The 18,156-nt window shown below is 49.7% G+C and overlaps 1 protein-coding gene across 1 annotated transcript; it reads left to right on the top strand.

The window, feature by feature from the left end:
• Positions 1 to 234: 234 nt before the first annotated feature.
• Positions 235 to 9,139, top strand: LOC124041048 (transcription factor BTF3 homolog 4-like). The gene is made up of 6 exons (XM_046358215.1): positions 235 to 371; positions 981 to 1,042; positions 3,138 to 3,251; positions 3,814 to 4,015; positions 8,523 to 8,588; positions 8,832 to 9,139. Exons 2-6 carry the CDS (start codon positions 989 to 991, stop codon positions 8,876 to 8,878), a joined length of 483 nt encoding a protein of 160 aa, XP_046214171.1. The 5' UTR covers positions 235 to 371; positions 981 to 988; the 3' UTR covers positions 8,879 to 9,139.
• Positions 9,140 to 18,156: the final 9,017 nt, after the last annotated feature.

Below are 18,156 nucleotides of genomic sequence, written 5' to 3'. Positions count from 1 at the left end.
ACATTGGCACAAACGGTCGATTTCTCTTCAGAAACACAGTTGCAGGCAACTGGAGTACAAATGGCGTTCATGTTGTGCCTATAAATCTGTATGTGTTTAAAGTGATCCAGCTCATACATTAAATCAATCAATTAAAATCTCATCTGCTGAAAATGACACACGCAACCAAAACGACACTGCCTGAAATTCACCCACTACTCGAGAGAAAAGACACGTGGTGAGATTCGCCATCAGCGCCAACCGCGTGGTCTCTCTTGCCGTGAGCCACTTCCTGTTCTGCCGTGAGCCACTTCCTGTTCTGCTGTGAACCCCGTGTGGATGTTGTGGCTTTAGGACTGATCAATCAAATTACTGACTCTCTCTTTACACAGGTAAATACTTTATTTTTTAACAACTAGAGCTATGGACTACGGTATATACGACAAAAACAAAACAAACAAAAGACCACAGCCCTAAAACAGCATCCGGTGTTTTCGGTTTGCTTTGAGCAACCTAGCCTACTGTGTTTACAATGCTGGCTAGAGAACAGTATCCACGTTTTCTTACTTAGCTGTGGCTTTATATGCAGTAACATTTAGATAACTAGCTACCTCGTCAGGAATATGTAATGGTTAACTGACTAAATGACAGCTAGATTAACTAACTAGCTAGTTAACTAGCTAACTATTCATCTGTGTGTGTTTTGGCTGACGGGCATTTTATTTTATTTTTTGAATAGAGTCAGTCCTTAGGAATGTAACACCTGATATATTGCAGTGTTTTCCAGACAATGAAAAATGTGTTGTCTAGTATACTAGATAACTCAACTGGTGTCTAGTTTCTAGCTAGGTCCATTAAACAGCTTCCACGGTGGTTCAGGATAAACCTGAAGCTGATTTACATTCATCCAGTAAGCTTGTGTTTTTTTTTTATTTATGTGTCATTTGTTAATTCATGAGAATATTGTCCGACGACAACTCATCCACGTTCCTCTTTTCCAGATAAAACCATGAACCAAGAGAAACTAGCCAAACTTCAGGCCCAGGTCCGGATAGGTGGAAAGGTAAGTACTATGATCTCTTACTGTTGAAATCTACATTTTTGTTATGACACAGGCATGACTAAATTGTAGTCCCTTCCCATATCTGGGAATGTGCAGGGTTGACGGCAGCAGTTGAGTATTTTAACTGCCTGTCTGTTTGGTTGAAAGGCATTAGACTTGTCAAAGCAACAGGCATTCGTGTTTCCCCCAGAGCACATTACTCCTATTATGAGCAGATGCTTTGGCCCATCCGGCCTGGCTGTGGGGCCCATGGCTTTGTCTCTTACTGTTTGGTAAGGGCCTTGTTGTGTCTCCTCTCCACAGCTAGATGGCACTGTTGGTGTGGCCGAAATTTCACACCTGCCAAATGTGTGTTGATTTTTGCCATTGGCGGCTAAAGCGCTGACTAGACCAGGCACGTATGTGCGCAATCGTGCACGTGTTGGTTTTTGTCCACCCACGTGATCAGGACACACATGTTGAAATATCAAAACAAACTCTTAACCAGCTACATTAATTTGGGGACAGGTAGAAAAGCATTAAACGTTTGTGGAAATTTAGCTAGCTTGCTGTTGCTAGCTAATTTGTCCTGGGATATAAACATTGGGTTGTTACTTTACCTGAAATGCACAAGGTCCTCTACTCTGACAATTAATCCACAAATTTAAAGGGGAAACTGAATATTTTTCTTGTCATCTCTCCTCCTTCCAGGCTTCTACTTCAGTCTTTATGTGGCGGTTGACAACCACCTTTAAGGTGCATCACCACCAACTGGACTGGCGTGTGGACCTCAGTTTGTTTTTAAATCACCCACGTGGGTAATTTGCTCCTAAAAAACGAATGAGGAGTTGAGAAAGGAGGGACTTGCAGCACGGGAACTGTCACAAATAGAAACAAGTTCTGTTTTAGTGCCTGTGTACGCAGACGCTTGTGAGCAGTGTGGATGCGATGATTGAATAATGTATCTTGCAACACTTGCGAAGCTGTGTCAGCATGTTAGGTGTATTTCAGCAGCCACGTTGGCGGGTGGTCAGGGCGCCACAGTGTGAGTATTTCACTCGTATTTGTGAATACAAATAGTGAAGTATGATCACATTTATAGTAACATAAATGCTTCAGTAGCTGTTTTTAAACTATTTCTGCCATTCCCCCCCCCCCTTCTATAGCTGGTAAATTAATTGCACAAAGTCAAAAGAACTACAAATCTGTATTTGACCCTTTATTTCACAAGGCAAGTCAGTTAAGAACAAATTCTTAATTGCAATGATGGCCTAGGATATAGCCTATACCACCTCATGCTGAAATACTGCCTGGCTGTGGGCACCTGAAGAGTTTAAGTGAAAGATTTTGGCTGGTACAATCTGAGTGAATAGGGAAAAAGTTGTAATCTGCCTGACAGTGGCTGGTAGGACCTAAAATGTACTTTTTTTTGTTTACATTACATTTAAGTCATTTAGCAGACGCTCTTATCCAGAGCGACTTACAAATTGGTGCATTCACCTTATGACATCCAGTGGAACAGTCACTTTACAATAGTGCATCTAAATCTTAAAGGGGAGGGGGGGGGTGAGAAGGATTACTTATCCTATCCTAGGTATTCCTTAAAGAGGTGGGGTTTCAGGTGTCTCCGGAAGGTGGTGATTGACTCCGCTGTCCTGGCGTCGTGAGGGAGTTTGTTCCACCATTGGGGGGGCCAGAGCAGCGAACAGTTTTGACTGGGCTGAGCGGGAGCTGTACTTCCTCAGTGGTAGGGAGGCGAGCAGGCCAGAGGTGGACGAACGCAGTGCCCTTGTTTGGGTGTAGGGCCTGATCAGAGCCTGGAGGTACTGAGGTGCCGTTCCCCTCACAGCTCCGTAGGCAAGCACCATGGTCTTGTAGCGGATGCGAGCTTCAACTGGAAGCCAGTGGAGAGAACGGAGGAGCGGGGTGACGTGAGAGAACTTGGGAAGGTTGAACACCAGACGGGTGTTAAAAAATCTTCTTTAAAAAAAAAAAACGAAAACTAATTATATTATTGACTATTTCAAATCACCCAGTTATCTGCAGTTCGTTCCAGGTAAAATGTTTGTACTTCGTCCCACTGGACTAATAAACATGTTGACGCTGTTGTCCTCAGGGAACAGCTCGCAGGAAGAAGAAGGTGGTTCACAGAACCGCAACAGCCGACGACAAAAAACTCCAGAGCTCCTTGAAGAAACTGGCGGTGAACAACATCGCTGGGATTGAGGAGGCAAGTCTCCCCTTTTTTTATTTTTTTTTATTTCACCTTTATTTAACCAGGTAGGCTAGTTGAGAACAAGTTCTCATTTGTGACCTGGCCAAGATAAAGCATAGCAGTGTGAACAGACAACACAGAGTTACACATGGAGTAAACAATTAACAAGTCAATAACACAGTAGAAAAAAAAGGGGGGAGTCTATATACATTGTGTGCAAAAGGCATGAGGAGGTAGGCGAATAATTACTATAATCCTTCGGCATCAAATGTAGATCTGAAAGTCTCGGGAATAGGGTCAACATCCGCTTGTTATCTGAAACGATTAGATAGGTAGACTGCTTGTCGACAATCTACGGTCAAATATTGCCTTTTTTTTTTCTCAATCCAATCTGCGCCCTGTTCAGTTGCCATAGAAATTCCTCTAATAGAGCTGACGTGGATGGTTCTAATTCATGTCCGAAAAGCACGATTTGTTCTTAATGGCACATTTCTATCTGAACGTTCCGGAAAACATTGGCGTGCTGTTTATACAGTACAGAATACTTTGCTAAACCCCTGTCTCTGTCCCCCACCAGGTGAACATGATAAAATACGATGGCACGGTGATCCACTTCAACAACCCCAAGGTGCAGGCCTCTCTGTCCGCCAACACGTTTGCCATCACAGGCCATGCAGAGAACAAACAGCTGACAGAGATGCTCCCAGGCATCCTCAGTCAGCTGGGGGCAGACAGCTTCACCAGCCTTCGCAAACTGGCAGAGCAGTTCCCACGCCAAGGTGGGTGTAGTGGGCTCACTGCATTAGGATTCAAGACCACTTGATTTGCTCGATGTTTTTATTAAGTTACAGACCGTTTCTTTTTCCCCTCGTGAATTTTCTCAAAATACCCTATAATGACAAAGCAAAAACATGTTTTTAGAAATTGTAGCTTAAGTTGTTAAAATTTAAAATCTGAAATATCACATTTTACGTAAGTGTTCAGACCCTTTTCTCAGTACTTTGTTGAAGCACCTTTGGCGGCGATTACAGTCTTTTTTCTGGGTTTGACGCTACAAGGTTGGTACACCTGTATTTGAGGAGTTTCTCCCATTCTTCTCTGCAGATCCTCTCAAGCTCTGTCAGGTTGGATGAGGAGTGTCACTGCACAGCTATTTTCAGGTCTCTCCAGAGATGATAGATTGGGTTCAAGTCCGGGCTCTAGCTGGGCCACTCAAGGACATTCAGAGACTTGTCCCAAAGCAACTCTTTCGTTGTCTTGGCTGAGTCCTTAGAGTTGTTGTCCTGTTGGACGGTGAACCCCCCCCAACAGTCTGAGGTCCTGAGCGCTCTGATGCAGGTTTTCATCAAGGATCTCTCTGTTCTTTGCTCAGTTCATCTTTCCCTCGATCCTGACTAGTCTCCCAGTCCCTGCTGCGGAAAAACATCCTCACAGCATGATGCTGCCACCACCATGCTTCACTGTCGGGATGTTGCCAGGTTTCCTCCAGACGTGATGCTTGGCATTCAGGCCAAAGAGTTCAATCTTGGTTTCATCAGACCAGAACATCTTGTTTCTCATGGTCTTGATAGTCTTTTAGTTGCCTTTTGGCAAACTCCAAGCGGGCTGTCATGTGCCTTTTACTGAGGAGGGGCTTCCGTCTGGCCATTCTACCATAAAGGCCTGATTGGTGGAGTGCTGCAGAGATGGTTGTCCTTCTGGAAGGTTCTCCCATCTCCACAGAGGAACTCTGGAGCTCTGTCAGTGTGACCATCGGGTTCTTGGTCTCCTCCCTGGAGTGCTGCTGAGATGGTTCTCATTCTCATTGGAAAGGGGCTGATATTCCAGTTTTATTTTGCAAACATTTCTAAACCTGTTTTCGCTTTGTCGTTATGGGATATTGTGATGTCGTTATGGGATATTGTGATGTCATTATGGGATATTGTGATGTCATTATGGGATATTGTGATGTCATTATGGGATATTGTGATGTCATTATGGGATATTGTGATGTCATTATGGGATATTGTGATGTCATTATGGGATATTGTGATGTCATTATGGGATATTGTGTAAAAAATAATGATTTGATCATTTTATTGGGCTGGATATTGTGATGTCATTATGAATGGATATTGTGATGTCATGGGCAGTTATCACGCAGCCTCACGTGGGCAGTTACGCAGCCTGCTGGGCAGTTACGCAGCCTCGCGCTGGGCAGTTATTGCTGGATGTTCACGCAGCCTCACGCTGGGCAGTTACGCAGCCTCACGCTGGGCAGTTACGTAAAAATAATGATTTGAGCCTCAATTACGCAGCCTCACGCTGGGCAGTTACGCAGCCTCACGCTGGGCAGTTACGCAGCCTCAACAAAATGTGATACGCAGCCTCACGCTGGGCAGTTACGCAGCCTCACGCTGGGCAGTTACGCAGCCTCACGCTGGGCAGTTACGCAGCCTCACGCTGGGCAGTTACGCAGCCTCACGCTGGGCAGTTACGCAGCCTCACGCTGGGCAGTTACGCAGCCTCACGCCGGGCAGTTACGCAGCCTCACGCCGGGCAGTTACAGCCTCACGCCGGGCAGTTACAGCCTCACGCCGGGCAGTTACGCAGCCTCACGCCGGGCAGTTACGCAGCCTCACGCCGGGCAGTTACGCAGCCTCACGCCGGGCAGTTACGCAGCCTCACGCCGGGCAGTTACGCAGCCTGGGCAGTTACGCAGCCTCACGCTGGGCAGTTACGCAGCCTCACGCTGGGCAGTTACGCAGCCTCACGCCGGGCACGCGCTGTTACGGCTCACGCCGGGCAGTTACGCAGCCTCAGTTACAGCCTGGGCAGTTACAGCCTCACGCCGGGCAGCAGCCTCACGCTGGGCAGTTACAGCCTCACGCCGGGCAGTTACGCAGCCTCACGCCGGGCAGTTACGCAGCCTGGGCAGTTACGCAGCCTCACGCCGGGCAGTTACGCAGCCTCACGCCGGGCAGTTACGCAGCCTCACGCGCCGGCAGTTACGCAGCCTCACGCCGGGCACGCAGCTCACGCCGGGCAGTTACGCAGCCTCACGCCGGGCAGTTACGCAGCCTCACGCCGGGCAGTTACGCAGCCTCACGCCGGGCAGTTACGCAGCCTCACGCCGGGCAGTTACGCAGCCTCACGCCGGGCAGTTACGCAGCCTCACGCCGGGCAGTTACGCAGCCTCACGCTGGGCAGTTACGCAGCCTCACGCCGGGCAGTTACGCAGCCTCACGCCGGGCAGTTACGCAGCCTCACGCCTCACGCCGGGCAGTTACGCAGCCTCACGCCGGGCAGTTACGCAGCCTCACGCCGGGCAGTTACGCAGCCTCACGCCGGGCAGTTACGCAGCCTCACGCCGGGCAGTTACGCAGCCTCACGCCGGGCAGTTACGCAGCCTCACGCCGGGCAGTTACGCAGCCTCACGCCGGGCAGTTACGCAGCCTCACGCCGGGCAGTTACGCAGCCTCCGCCGGGCAGTTACGCAGCCTCACGCCGGGCAGTTACGCAGCCTCACGCCGGGCAGTTACGCAGCCTCACGCCGGGCAGTTACGCAGCCTCACGCCGGGCAGTTACGCAGCCTCACGGGCAGTTACGCAGCCTCACGCCGGGCAGTTACGCAGCCTCACGCCGGGCAGTTACGCAGCCTCACGCCGGGCAGTTACGCAGCCTCACGCCGGGCAGTTACGCAGCCTCACGCCGGGCAGTTACGCAGCCTCACGCCGGGCAGTTACGCAGCCTCACGCCGGGCAGTTACGCAGCCTCACGCCGGGCAGTTACGCAGCCTCACGCCGGGCAGTTACGCAGCCTCACGCCGGGCAGTTACGCAGCCTCACGCCGGGCAGTTACGCAGCCTCACGCCGGGCAGTTACGCAGCCTCACGCCGGGCAGTTACGCAGCCTCACGCCGGGCAGTTACGCAGCCTCACGCCGGGCACGCAGCCTCACGCCGGGCAGTTACGCAGCCTCACGCCGGGCAGTTACGCAGCCGGGCAGTTACGCAGCCTCACGCCGGGCAGTTACGCAGCCTCACGCCGGGCAGTTACGCAGCCTCACGCCGGGCAGTTACGCAGCCTCACGCCGGGCAGTTACGCAGCCTCACGCCGGGCAGTTACGCAGCCTCACGCCGGGCAGTTACGCAGCCTCACGCCGGGCAGTTACGCAGCCTCACGCATACGCAGCCTCACGCCGGGCAGTTACGCATCACGCCGGGCACGCCGGGCAGTTACGCAGCCTCACGCCGGGCAGTTACGCAGCCTCACGCCGGGCAGTTACGCAGCCTCACGCCGGGCAGTTACGCAGCCTCACGCCGGGCAGTTACGCATCCTCACGCCGGGCAGTTACGCATCCTCACGCCGGGCAGTTACGCATCCTCACGCCGGGCAGTTACGCATCCTCACGCCGGGCAGTTACGCATCCTCACGCCGGGCAGTTACGCAGCCTCACGCCCGGGCAGTTACGCAGCCTCACGCCCTGCAGTTACGCAGCCTCACGCCCTGCAGTTACAGCGGGCAGTTACAGCCTCACGCCCTGCCTCACGCCCTGCAGTTACAGCCTCACGCCCTGCAGTTACAGCCTCACGCCCTGCAGTTACAGCGGGCAGTCACAGCCTCACGCCGGACAGTTACAGCCTCACGCCGGGCAGTCACAGCCTCACGCCGGGCAGTTACAGCCTCACGCCGGGCAGCCTCACGCCCTGCAGTTACAGCCTCACGCCCTGCAGTTACAGCCTCACGCCGGGCAGTTACAGCCTCACGCCGGGCAGTTACAGCCTCACGCCGGGCAGTTACAGCCTCACGCCGGGCAGTTACAGCCTCACGCCCTGCAGTTACAGCGGGCAGTTACAGCCTCACGCCGGGCAGTTACAGCCTCACGCCGGGCAGTCACAGCCTCACGCCGGACAGTTACAGCCTCACGCCGGGCAGTCACAGCCTCACGCCGGGCAGTTACAGCCTCACGCCGGGCTGTTACAGCCTCACGCCCTGCAGTTACAGCCTCACGCCCTGCAGTTACAGCCTCACGCCGGGCAGTTACAGCCTCACGCCGGGCAGTTACAGCCTCACGCCGGGCAGTTACAGCCTCACGCCGGGCAGTTACAGCCTCACGCCGGGCAGTTACAGCCTCACGCCCGGCAGTTACAGCCTCACGCCCGGCAGTTACAGCCTCACGCCCTGCAGTTACAGCCTCACGCCGGACAGTTGCGCAGCCTCGCGCCGGACAGTTGCGCAGCCTCATGCCTTGTTCAAGAATAAAATGTCTAATTTTACCCTCTTTTTTTTCTCCTTCCCGATTGCAGTACTTGACAACAAAGCGTTGTCGATCAGCAAACCAGAAGATATTGAAGAGGAGGACGATGTTCCAGGTATTGTTTCTCGAGACACGGCTTTGTTCTCTCTGGGGTGATTATGATGCTGGTAGAGGGGCAGAATGTTGGTCTCCCTGTTGGAAGTAGCTTTGAATTAGAGTTTCTGCTAAATGACCAAATGGTACTTTCCTGAAGATTTACATGTATCTCTCTCTCTTCTCTCTCTCCTCTTCTCTCTCTCCTCTTCTCTCTTCTCTCTCTCCTCTTCTCTCCTCTCTCTCCTCTTCTCTCTCTCCACAGATCTTGTAGAAAACTTTGATGAAGCGTCCAAGAATGAAGCCAACTAATGAATCCAACTTCAGGCCCTTTTTACCCAGTACCCTCTGCCCTTCCTCAGTACCATCTATTCAGACCCCCTGGGTACCCCCCCCCCCCCCCCAATAACCTATCTTCTACCCAGTACACACCTCTCTATCGTGTGGACTCAGAGTGGGATCTGTGGAAGCTGTAGCATGACTTACAGAATCTATCATGGAGAACAGATGGGTGTCAGAGCAGTCACCATTCATATTCTCTCACAATACACCCCCCCTCACAATACACCCCAGACCCCCTCTCAATACACCCCAGACCCCCTCTCAATACACCCCAGACCCCCTCTCAATACACCCCAGACCCCCTCTCAATACACCCCAGACCCCCCTCACAATACACCCCAGACCCCCCCCCTCTCTCTCTCACATGGCCTCAATACACCCCAGACCCCCCTCTCAATACACCCCAGACCCCCTCTCAATACACCCCAGACCCCCCTCTCAATACACCCCAGACCCCCTCTCAATACACCCCAGACCCCCTCTCAATACACCCCAGACCCCCCCCTCAATACACCCCAGACCCCCCCCTCAATAGACCCCAGACCCCCCCTCAATAGACCCCAGACCCCCCCTCAATAGACCCCAGACCCCCCCCTCAATAGACCCCAGACCCCCCCCAATACACCCCAGACCCCCCTCAATACACCCCAGACCCCCCTCAATACACCCCAGACCCCCTCTCTCAATACACCCCAGACCCCCCTCTCAATACACCCCAGACCCCCCTCTCAATACACCCCAGACCTCCCCCTCTCTCTCTCTCTCATGGCCTCAATACACCCCAGATCTCCCCTCTCTCTCATGGCCTCAATACACCCCAGACCCCCCTCTCAATACACCCCAGACCCCCCTCTCTCTCAATACACCCCAGACCCCCCTCTCTCTCAATACACCCCAGACCCCCCTCTCTCTCAATACACCCCAGACCCCCCCCTCTCTCAATACACCCCAGACCCCCCCTCTCTCTCAATACACCCCAGACCCCCCTCTCTCAATACACCCCAGACCCCCCCTCTCTCTCAATACACCCCAGACCCCCCCTCTCTCAATACACCCCAGACCTCCCCCTCTCTCTCAATACACCCCAGACCCCCCCTCTCAATACACCCCAGACCTCCCCTCTCTCACATGGCCTCAATACACCCCAGACCTCCCCCTCTCTCTCTCTCTCTCTCTCTCTCATGGCCTCAATACACCCCAGACCTCCCCTCTCTCTCATGGCCTCAATACACCCCAGACCTCCCCTCTCTCTCATGGCCTCAATACACCCCAGACCTCCCCTCTCTCTCATGGCCTCAATACACCCCAGACCTCCCCCTCTCTCTCTCTCATGGCCTCAATACACCCCAGACGTCCCCTCTCTCTCATGGCCTCAATACACCCCAGACCTCCCCTCTCTCTCATGGCCTCAATACACCCCAGACCTCCCCCTCTCTCTCTCATGGCCTCAATACACCCCAGACCTCCCCCTCTCTCTCCCTCTCATGGCCTCAATACACCTCCCCCTCTTTCTCTCTTTCTCTGCACAACTGCTGTTGAAGGAACAACATCGTCCAGTATTTTAGCCTCAAGACAAATCAAACTGGTGTTGTCCCAAATGGCTCCCTCTTCACTACTTTTAACCAGGCCCCATCGGGGATTTTAGTCAAAAGTAGTGTACAATGTTGTTGAGAATAGTTGACCGTTTTGGTACGGCGCCAGTATACCAACCAAACACCAACTGTAACACAGCAATCCATGTCTCGTATTTTAACAGGCGATCCTATTCGTGTCTACATTCACTGAATGACTAGGGCACCAAGTACTCCATCCAGAATGATCTACTACGTTTTGATTAGAGCAAAGGGGGTGCCGTTTGGGAGGCCTAATTACTATCAGTATGGCTCTACTCTAGGATGTCAACAGGTCCTGGTGTAGGCCTTACTGTAGGATGTCAACAGGTCCTGGTCTAGGCCTTACTGTAGGATGTCAACAGGTCCTGGTCTAGGCCTTACTGTAGGGTGTCAACAGGTCCCGGTGTAGGCCTTACTGTAGGGTGTCAACAGGTCCTGGTCTAGGCCTTACTGTAGGGTGTCAACAGGTCCTGGTCTAGGCCTTACTGTAGGGTGTCAACAGGTCCTGGTGTAGGCCTTACTGTAGGGTGTCAACAGGTCCTGGTGTAGGCCTTACTGTAGGGTGTCAACAGGTCCTGGTCTAGGCCTTACTGTAGGGTGTCAACAGGTCCTGGTCTAGGCCTTACTGTAGGGTGTCAACAGGTCCTGGTGTAGGCCTTATTGTAGGGTGTCAACAGGTCCTGGTCTAGGCCTTACTGTAGGGTGTCAACAGGTCCTGGTGTAGGCCTTACTGTAGGGTGTCAACAGGTCCTGGTGTAGGCCTTACTGTAGGGTGTCAACAGGTCCTGGTGTAGGCCTTACTGTAGGGTGTCAACAGGTCCTGGTCTAGGCCTTACTGTAGGGTGTCAACAGGTCCTGGTCTAGGCCTTACTGTAGGGTGTCAACAGGTCCTGGTGTAGGCCTTATTGTAGGATGTCAACAGGTCCTGGTCTAGGCCTTACTGTAGGGTGTCAACAGGTCCTGGTGTAGGCCTTACTGTAGGGTGTCAACAGGTCCTGGTGTAGGCCTTACTGTAGGGTGTCAACAGGTCCTGGTCTAGGCCTTATTGTAGGATGTCAACAGGTCCCAGTCCTGCCAGACCTCACTCGTCTTATACAAAAAAAAAAAAATTATCCTGTTTATTAAAAACCAAATAAATCTGTGATCATGAATAGTTTGTTTGCTGTGTTTTTATTATGTGTGGTGATCTGCTTGTTTAAGCTAACATTGAATGGTTCAGATACTGTGTGTTTGTCTGAAATGGCACCCTATTCCCTCTATAGTGACCTGTAGGGAACCCTGGTCCACTGCGGGGCACTATAGGGAATAGGTGCCATTTGGGATCTGCATGTTTCTGTGGTCTTGCTTAAAGCGGCAATATGTAACTTTTTGGGGCGACCCTGACCAAATTCACATAGAAATGTGTGTTATAGATCTGCCATTCTCATTGAAAGCCAGTCTAAGAAGCGGTAGATCTGTCCTAAGCTCGGCAGCAAAAGAAATGTCCCTTTTTCAGGACCCTGTCTTTGAAAGATAATTCATAAAAATTCAAATAACTTCACAGATCTTCACCGTAAAGGGTTTAAACACTGTTTCCCAATGCTTGTTCAATGAACCATAAACTATTAATGAACATGCACCTGTGGAACGGTCGTTAAGACACTAACAGCTTACAGACGGTAGGCAATTAAGGTCACAGTTATGAAAGCTTAGGACACTAAAGAGGCCTTTCTACTGACTCTGAAAAGAAAGATGCCCAGGGTCCCTGCCCATCTGCGTAAATGTGCCTTAGGCCTGCTGCAAGGAGACATGAGGACTGCAGATGTGGCCAGGGCAATAAATTGCAATGTCCATACTGTGAGACGCCTAAGACGGCACTACAGGGAGACAGGATGGACAGCTGATCGTCCTCGCACTGGCAGACCACGTGTAACAACACCTGCACAGGTACATCCGAACATCACACCTGCGGGACAGGTACAGGATGGCAACAACAACTGCCCGAGTTACACAAGGAACGCACAATCCCTCCATCAGTGCTCAGACTGTCCGCAATAAGCTGAGAGAGGCTGGACTGAGGGCTTGTAGGCCTGTTGTAAGGCAGGTCCTCACCAGACATCACCAGCAACGACGTCGCCTATGGGCACCAACCCACCATCGCTGGACCAGACAGGACTGGCAAAAAGTGCTCTTCGCTGACGAGTCGCGGTTTTGTCTCACCAGGGTGATGGTCGGATTTGCGTTTATCGTCAAAGAAATGAGCGTTACACCGAGGCCTGTATTCTGGAGCGGGATCGATTTGGAGGACTGAGATTGTCATTGCAGGCAATGTCAACGCTGTGCGTAACAGGGAAGACATCCTCCTCCCTCATGTGGTACCCTTCCTGCAGACTCATCCTGACATGACCCTCCAGCATGACAATGCCACCAGCCACACTGCTCGTTCTGTGTGTGATTTCCTGCAAGACAGGAATGTCAGTGTTCTGCCATGGCCAGCGAAGAGCCCGGATCTCAATCCCATTGAGCACGTCTGGGACCCGTTGGATCGGAGGGTGAGGGCTAGGGCCATTCCCCCCAGAAATGTCTGGGAACTTGCAGGTGCCTTGGAAGTGTGGGGTAACATCTCACAGCAAGAACTGTGGCTTTGGGGATGACCAGTGAAATATACCTGCTGTGGAAATCATTTTTTCTTTTGGAAAAGTTTTATTTGCACAATTCCTTTAAAAACAGCTCATACATTTATTTAATCATTTATACACATAAAAATGGCAACAAAGCATAAAACACAGCATTTGAAATGTAAATTTGTTAAAAGTACATGTTGTTAAAACCAATGACAACAACTATGAATAAAAGTACTTTCTTTGTAAAAACATCAAATCTGTAAAAGCCATTTAAAATGTGTACGAATGATTTAACAAAGATAAAACATTTTTAAGACGTTAGAAACATGTTAAAAAGTCACTTTGTTAAAAGGCTGTCTTCAATTGCTTGTACAGGAGCGGGGTGAGTCCTTATCAAGCTTGCCTCATCCTGCTCTCCTGAATAGACCATCGTCCCGTCCTTCGGGGCCCAGAGGAGATCCCTCCCCTAGGCGCACCGCCCTAGGCGCCGCAGCGCTGTCAGGCCGTGGCCGCCGGGACCTAGGGTGTTGTGGGGGACCCTTCGCCTGGGGTCGAGGCCCCCTTCCTTTCGTACCACCCCAGGGCTTCCGTGGCTACCATGGCCACTGCCTGGGGGGTAGTCTCTACGCTTTTTGCTACCAGCAGGTTACGGGAGGACCACAGTGCTTCCTTCAGACACGTGAGGGTGGGCCAGAACTTGGTGAAGGCCTTTGGTGGAATGGGCCTTCGGCCCACCCCGTACAGCACGAGCTGAGGTGTTAGGTCCTCCCCTGCTAGCAGACACGAGGTGATCAGTGGGCCTGCTTCCTTCCACAGGTCCCTGGTGGCTCTGCACTCCCAGAGCATGTGCCTCACCGACTCTTCTTGGCCGCAGCCCGGTCGGGGGCACGCGGATGTCCTCGCCATGCCCCGTGAGTGCATAACGGCCCTGACCGGGAGGATCTCGTGGGCGACCATCCAGGACAGGTCCCGATGCCGATTCAGGAGAGCAGTGGAACTCATGCTACAGGTGGGTGTTGCTATGGTGAGCTGAGATAAGGCGGGGCTTTACCTAGCAAAGACTTATAGAGGACCTGGTGCCAGTGGGTTTGGCGACGGATATGTAGTGAGGGCCAGCTAACGAGAGCGTACAGGTCGCAGTGGTGGGTAGTATATGGGGCTTTGGTGACAAAACGTATGGCACTGTGATAGACTGCATCCAGTTTGTTGAGTAGAGTGTTGGAGGCTATTTTATAAATGACATCGCCGAAGTCGAGGATTGGTAGGATGGTCAGTTTTACGAAGGTATGTTTGGCAGCATGAGTGAAGGAGGCTTTGTTTTGCGAAATAGGAAGCCAATTCTAGATTTAATTTTGGATTGGAGATGCTTAATATGAGTCTGGAAGGAGAGTTTACAGTCTAACCAGACACCTAGGTATTTGTAGTTGTCCACATATTCCAAGTCAGAACCGTCCAGAGTAGTGATGTTGGACAGACGGGAGGGTGCAGGCAGCGATCGGTTGAAGAGCATGCACTTAGTTTAACAATATGATATAGGTGTGATGTGTACCCCGCTCTGCTTTTGCCCCGGAAAAGGCATCTTATAAGGTTGTTAAATGAATGGTATTTTCGCTGAACGGTAGAGCTAATTGTAAAGGTGTCCGCATCACAGGAGGCTGGTAAGGGGAGGATGGCTGGGAATGGAACAGTATCAAACAGATTTGAACCATGCGTTTGATGTGCTTGATACCATTCCAGACATTACTAGACACACATCCTCCCCACTTTAGGTGCCACCAGCCGCCTGTGGTCTGCATACATAGCTTTGAAAAAAAGCAGAAATATCTCTCATGAGACACCGTAGCAACAAGTACACAGTGGTTTGAATTCATCCAAAATAACCAAGGGGGCCAGTGTTCCTGTCGAGGCACTGTTTCGACAGCTCCTATAATTTTGCTGATGCCCAACCCAGAAATACAATTTCCATACATGGTCACATTGAAAGTCCGATAAGAAAATTCCTAGTAAAACGCTTTAGTTGTCACCTTTGTGCACAAAAAAAATAATTTGAAATATTCAAATAATTGTCACGAACGCCATTTTGTTATCACTCACAGGCAAAGATATTGGCTGTGTTCTCGTGCATCAAAACTGTGATGTTTCATGGGTAAATTGTGACTGGCTGACTGATCTACAAACAATATTGAGTAGTTATTTATGATGCAAGATGATTTGTAGATTAGTTAGTCTCGCCTTTAAAATCGTCCATTAAAATGTTAGTGCTAGTGCGCATGTGATGTTGGGGAAAACATGTTTTTTTTAACAGTCTACGGTACAAAGAAATATATAACTATCCCAATATCGTTCATCTGTGTCGTTTACCGTGGGAACAAAGGAAGCATAATAGCAGAAAAAGCAACGAAGTAGCCAAAGCCAAGCACGATCTAGCGTGATCCTATTGGTGCGTTGTTGCACCTATTTGTATATTTCCGTTAGGGAACGCTTCCTATTTGAGGTGCGTGTGCACAAACTCAATTAGACTTTGCACTCCTAAACAACGGAATTTACATTTTTAAAAAGTATAATAAACTTAGTCCACTATGTTCGTAACAGATTCTACTTTTGGTATTTGTCATTTTTATTGATATCAGATGTTTAATCGATGAGAAAATTTGCATAACGTCTGCCCGTTTTCACCTAGTTCCATCCTCGCTCACTGCCCGTTAATGGACTTCCTCTCACTACCATATTTGGTGGTGAGAGAACTTTCTGAACGGAGGGCAGCACGATTTCTATTATTTTTATTTATTTAAATAAGAGTCCCCCTAGAAAGATAATTTGACGTACTTTTTATTTTAATATTGTATTTGGAATTACTCAATAGTCTACATAACTTAAAATGGTCTATTGGGCAGGGAAACGGGTTTAATTAAGTGACAGCCCCTCCATTCACTGCAATGCAATACACTGCATATGAATTACATATTGGCTTGTAGAGAGAAAAAAACAGTTTCAGTTGCCGATGTGAACGTGTGGTTGAGAGTACTCAGTAAGGTCTGTTGAATCTATATGGTGTTATTTCATGAGGGACAGAGGTCTAAATACCCAGCAACACTATCCACACTTAACTCTTTTAAAAAAAACGACTAATAATTGTTACTTGGCCCCTCCATTAGGGCAAGGCAAGAGTGCATGGAAGTCTAGTATGGGATGGTTGTTTATTACACGCTGGAAATAAACAGGGAAATATATTTTTTTAAACGAAGTCCCACTCCAGTCTCCTTTTCACCTCAGTTTTACAAACTGATTTTCAATACAAACAGTCAATGAATGTATTCTATTGGAATGAATATAACAGGCAGGATTCCATTCATATGTCAAAGAAAGGCTGAGTAATCACCAACCATTCAGAACATAATTTGGTTCGTAGAGATCCGACACTCTTTGGAGAGAAAAAAAGGGTTCTCAAAGGGTTGTATGGCTGTCGCCATAGAAGAACCCTTTCTTTGGTTCCAGGTTCCCTCTAAACTGCTCTCATGCTGCGCGGTAGGCCCAAGCAGCTCCTCTGGGACTGCCAATCAGCTCCTCTGGGACTGCCAATCAGCTCCTCTGGGACTGCCAATCAGCTCCTCTGGGACTGCCAATCAGCTCCTTTGGGACTGCCAATCAGCTCCTTTGGGACTGCCAATCAGCTCCTCTGGGACTGCCAATCAGCTCCTTTGGGACTGCCAATCAGCTCCTCTGGGACTGCCATGCAGAAGAAACGTGAGCCCACTGAGAGAAGCACAATATTGAATTTAACTTTCTATAGTTTTCCCCTGTTAACGCTATCAGTGTTTCCCCTTTACTGTGGCAAATCTGAACAAATCAAATCAATATTAGCCACTTTCAATGCAACATACCAAAACAAACTATGTACAGTTGAAGTCGGAAGTTTACATACACCTCAACCAACTACATTTCAACTCAGTTTTTCACAATTCCGGACATTTAATCGGAGTAAAAAAATCCATGTCTTAGGTCAGTTAGGATCACCACTTTATTTTAAGAATATGAAATGTCAGAATAATAGTAGAGAGAGTGTTTTATTTCAGCTTTTATTTCTTTCATCACATTCCCAGTGGGTCAGACTTTTACAAACACTCAATTAGTATTTGTTAGAATTTCCTTTAAATTGTTTAACTTGGGTGAAATGTTTCCTGTAGCCTTCCACAAGCTTCCCACGATAAATTGGGTGAACTTTAGCCCATTCCTCCTGACAGAGCTGGTGTAACGGAGTCAGGTTTGTAGGCACCCTTGCTTGCACACGCTTCTTCAGTTCTGCCTACACATTTTCTATAGGATTGAGGTCAGGGCTTTGTGATGGCCACTCCAATACCTTGACTTTGTTGTCCTTATGCCATTTTGCCACAACCTTGGAAGTATGCTTGGGGTCATTGTCCATTTGGAAGACCCATTTGCGACCAAGCTTTAACTTCCTGACTGATGTCTTGAGATGTTGCTTCAATATATTCACATAGTTTTCCGTCCTCATGATGCCATCTATTTTGTGAAGTGCACCAGTCCCTCCTTCAGCAAAGCACCCCCACAACATGATGCTGCCTCCCCCGTGCTTCACGATTGGGATGGTGTTCTTCAGCTTGCAAGCCACCCCCTTTTTCCTCCAAACATAACAATGTCATTATGGCCAAAACGTTCTATTTTTGTTTCATCAGACCAGAGGACATTTCTCTAAAAAGTACAATCTTAGTCCCCATGTGCAGTTGCAAACCGTAGTCTGGCTTTTTTATGGCAGTTTTGGAGCAGTGGCTTCTTCCTTGCTGAGTGGCCTTTCAGGTTATGTTGATATAGGACTTGTTTTACTGTGGATATAGATACCTTTGTACCTGTTTCCTCCAGCATCTTCACAAGGTCCATTGCTGTTGTTCTGGGATTGATTTGCACTTTTCGCACCAAAGTACGTTCGTCTCTAGGAGACAGAATGCGTCTCCTTCCTGAGCGGTATGACGGCTGCATGGTCCCATGGTGTTTATACTTGCGTAATATTGTTTGT

Source organism: Oncorhynchus gorbuscha, linkage group LG08, assembly GCF_021184085.1.
Source record: "Oncorhynchus gorbuscha isolate QuinsamMale2020 ecotype Even-year linkage group LG08, OgorEven_v1.0, whole genome shotgun sequence".
NCBI lineage: Eukaryota > Metazoa > Chordata > Actinopteri > Salmoniformes > Salmonidae > Oncorhynchus > Oncorhynchus gorbuscha.
This window is presented reverse-complemented; position numbering and strand designations above follow the sequence as displayed.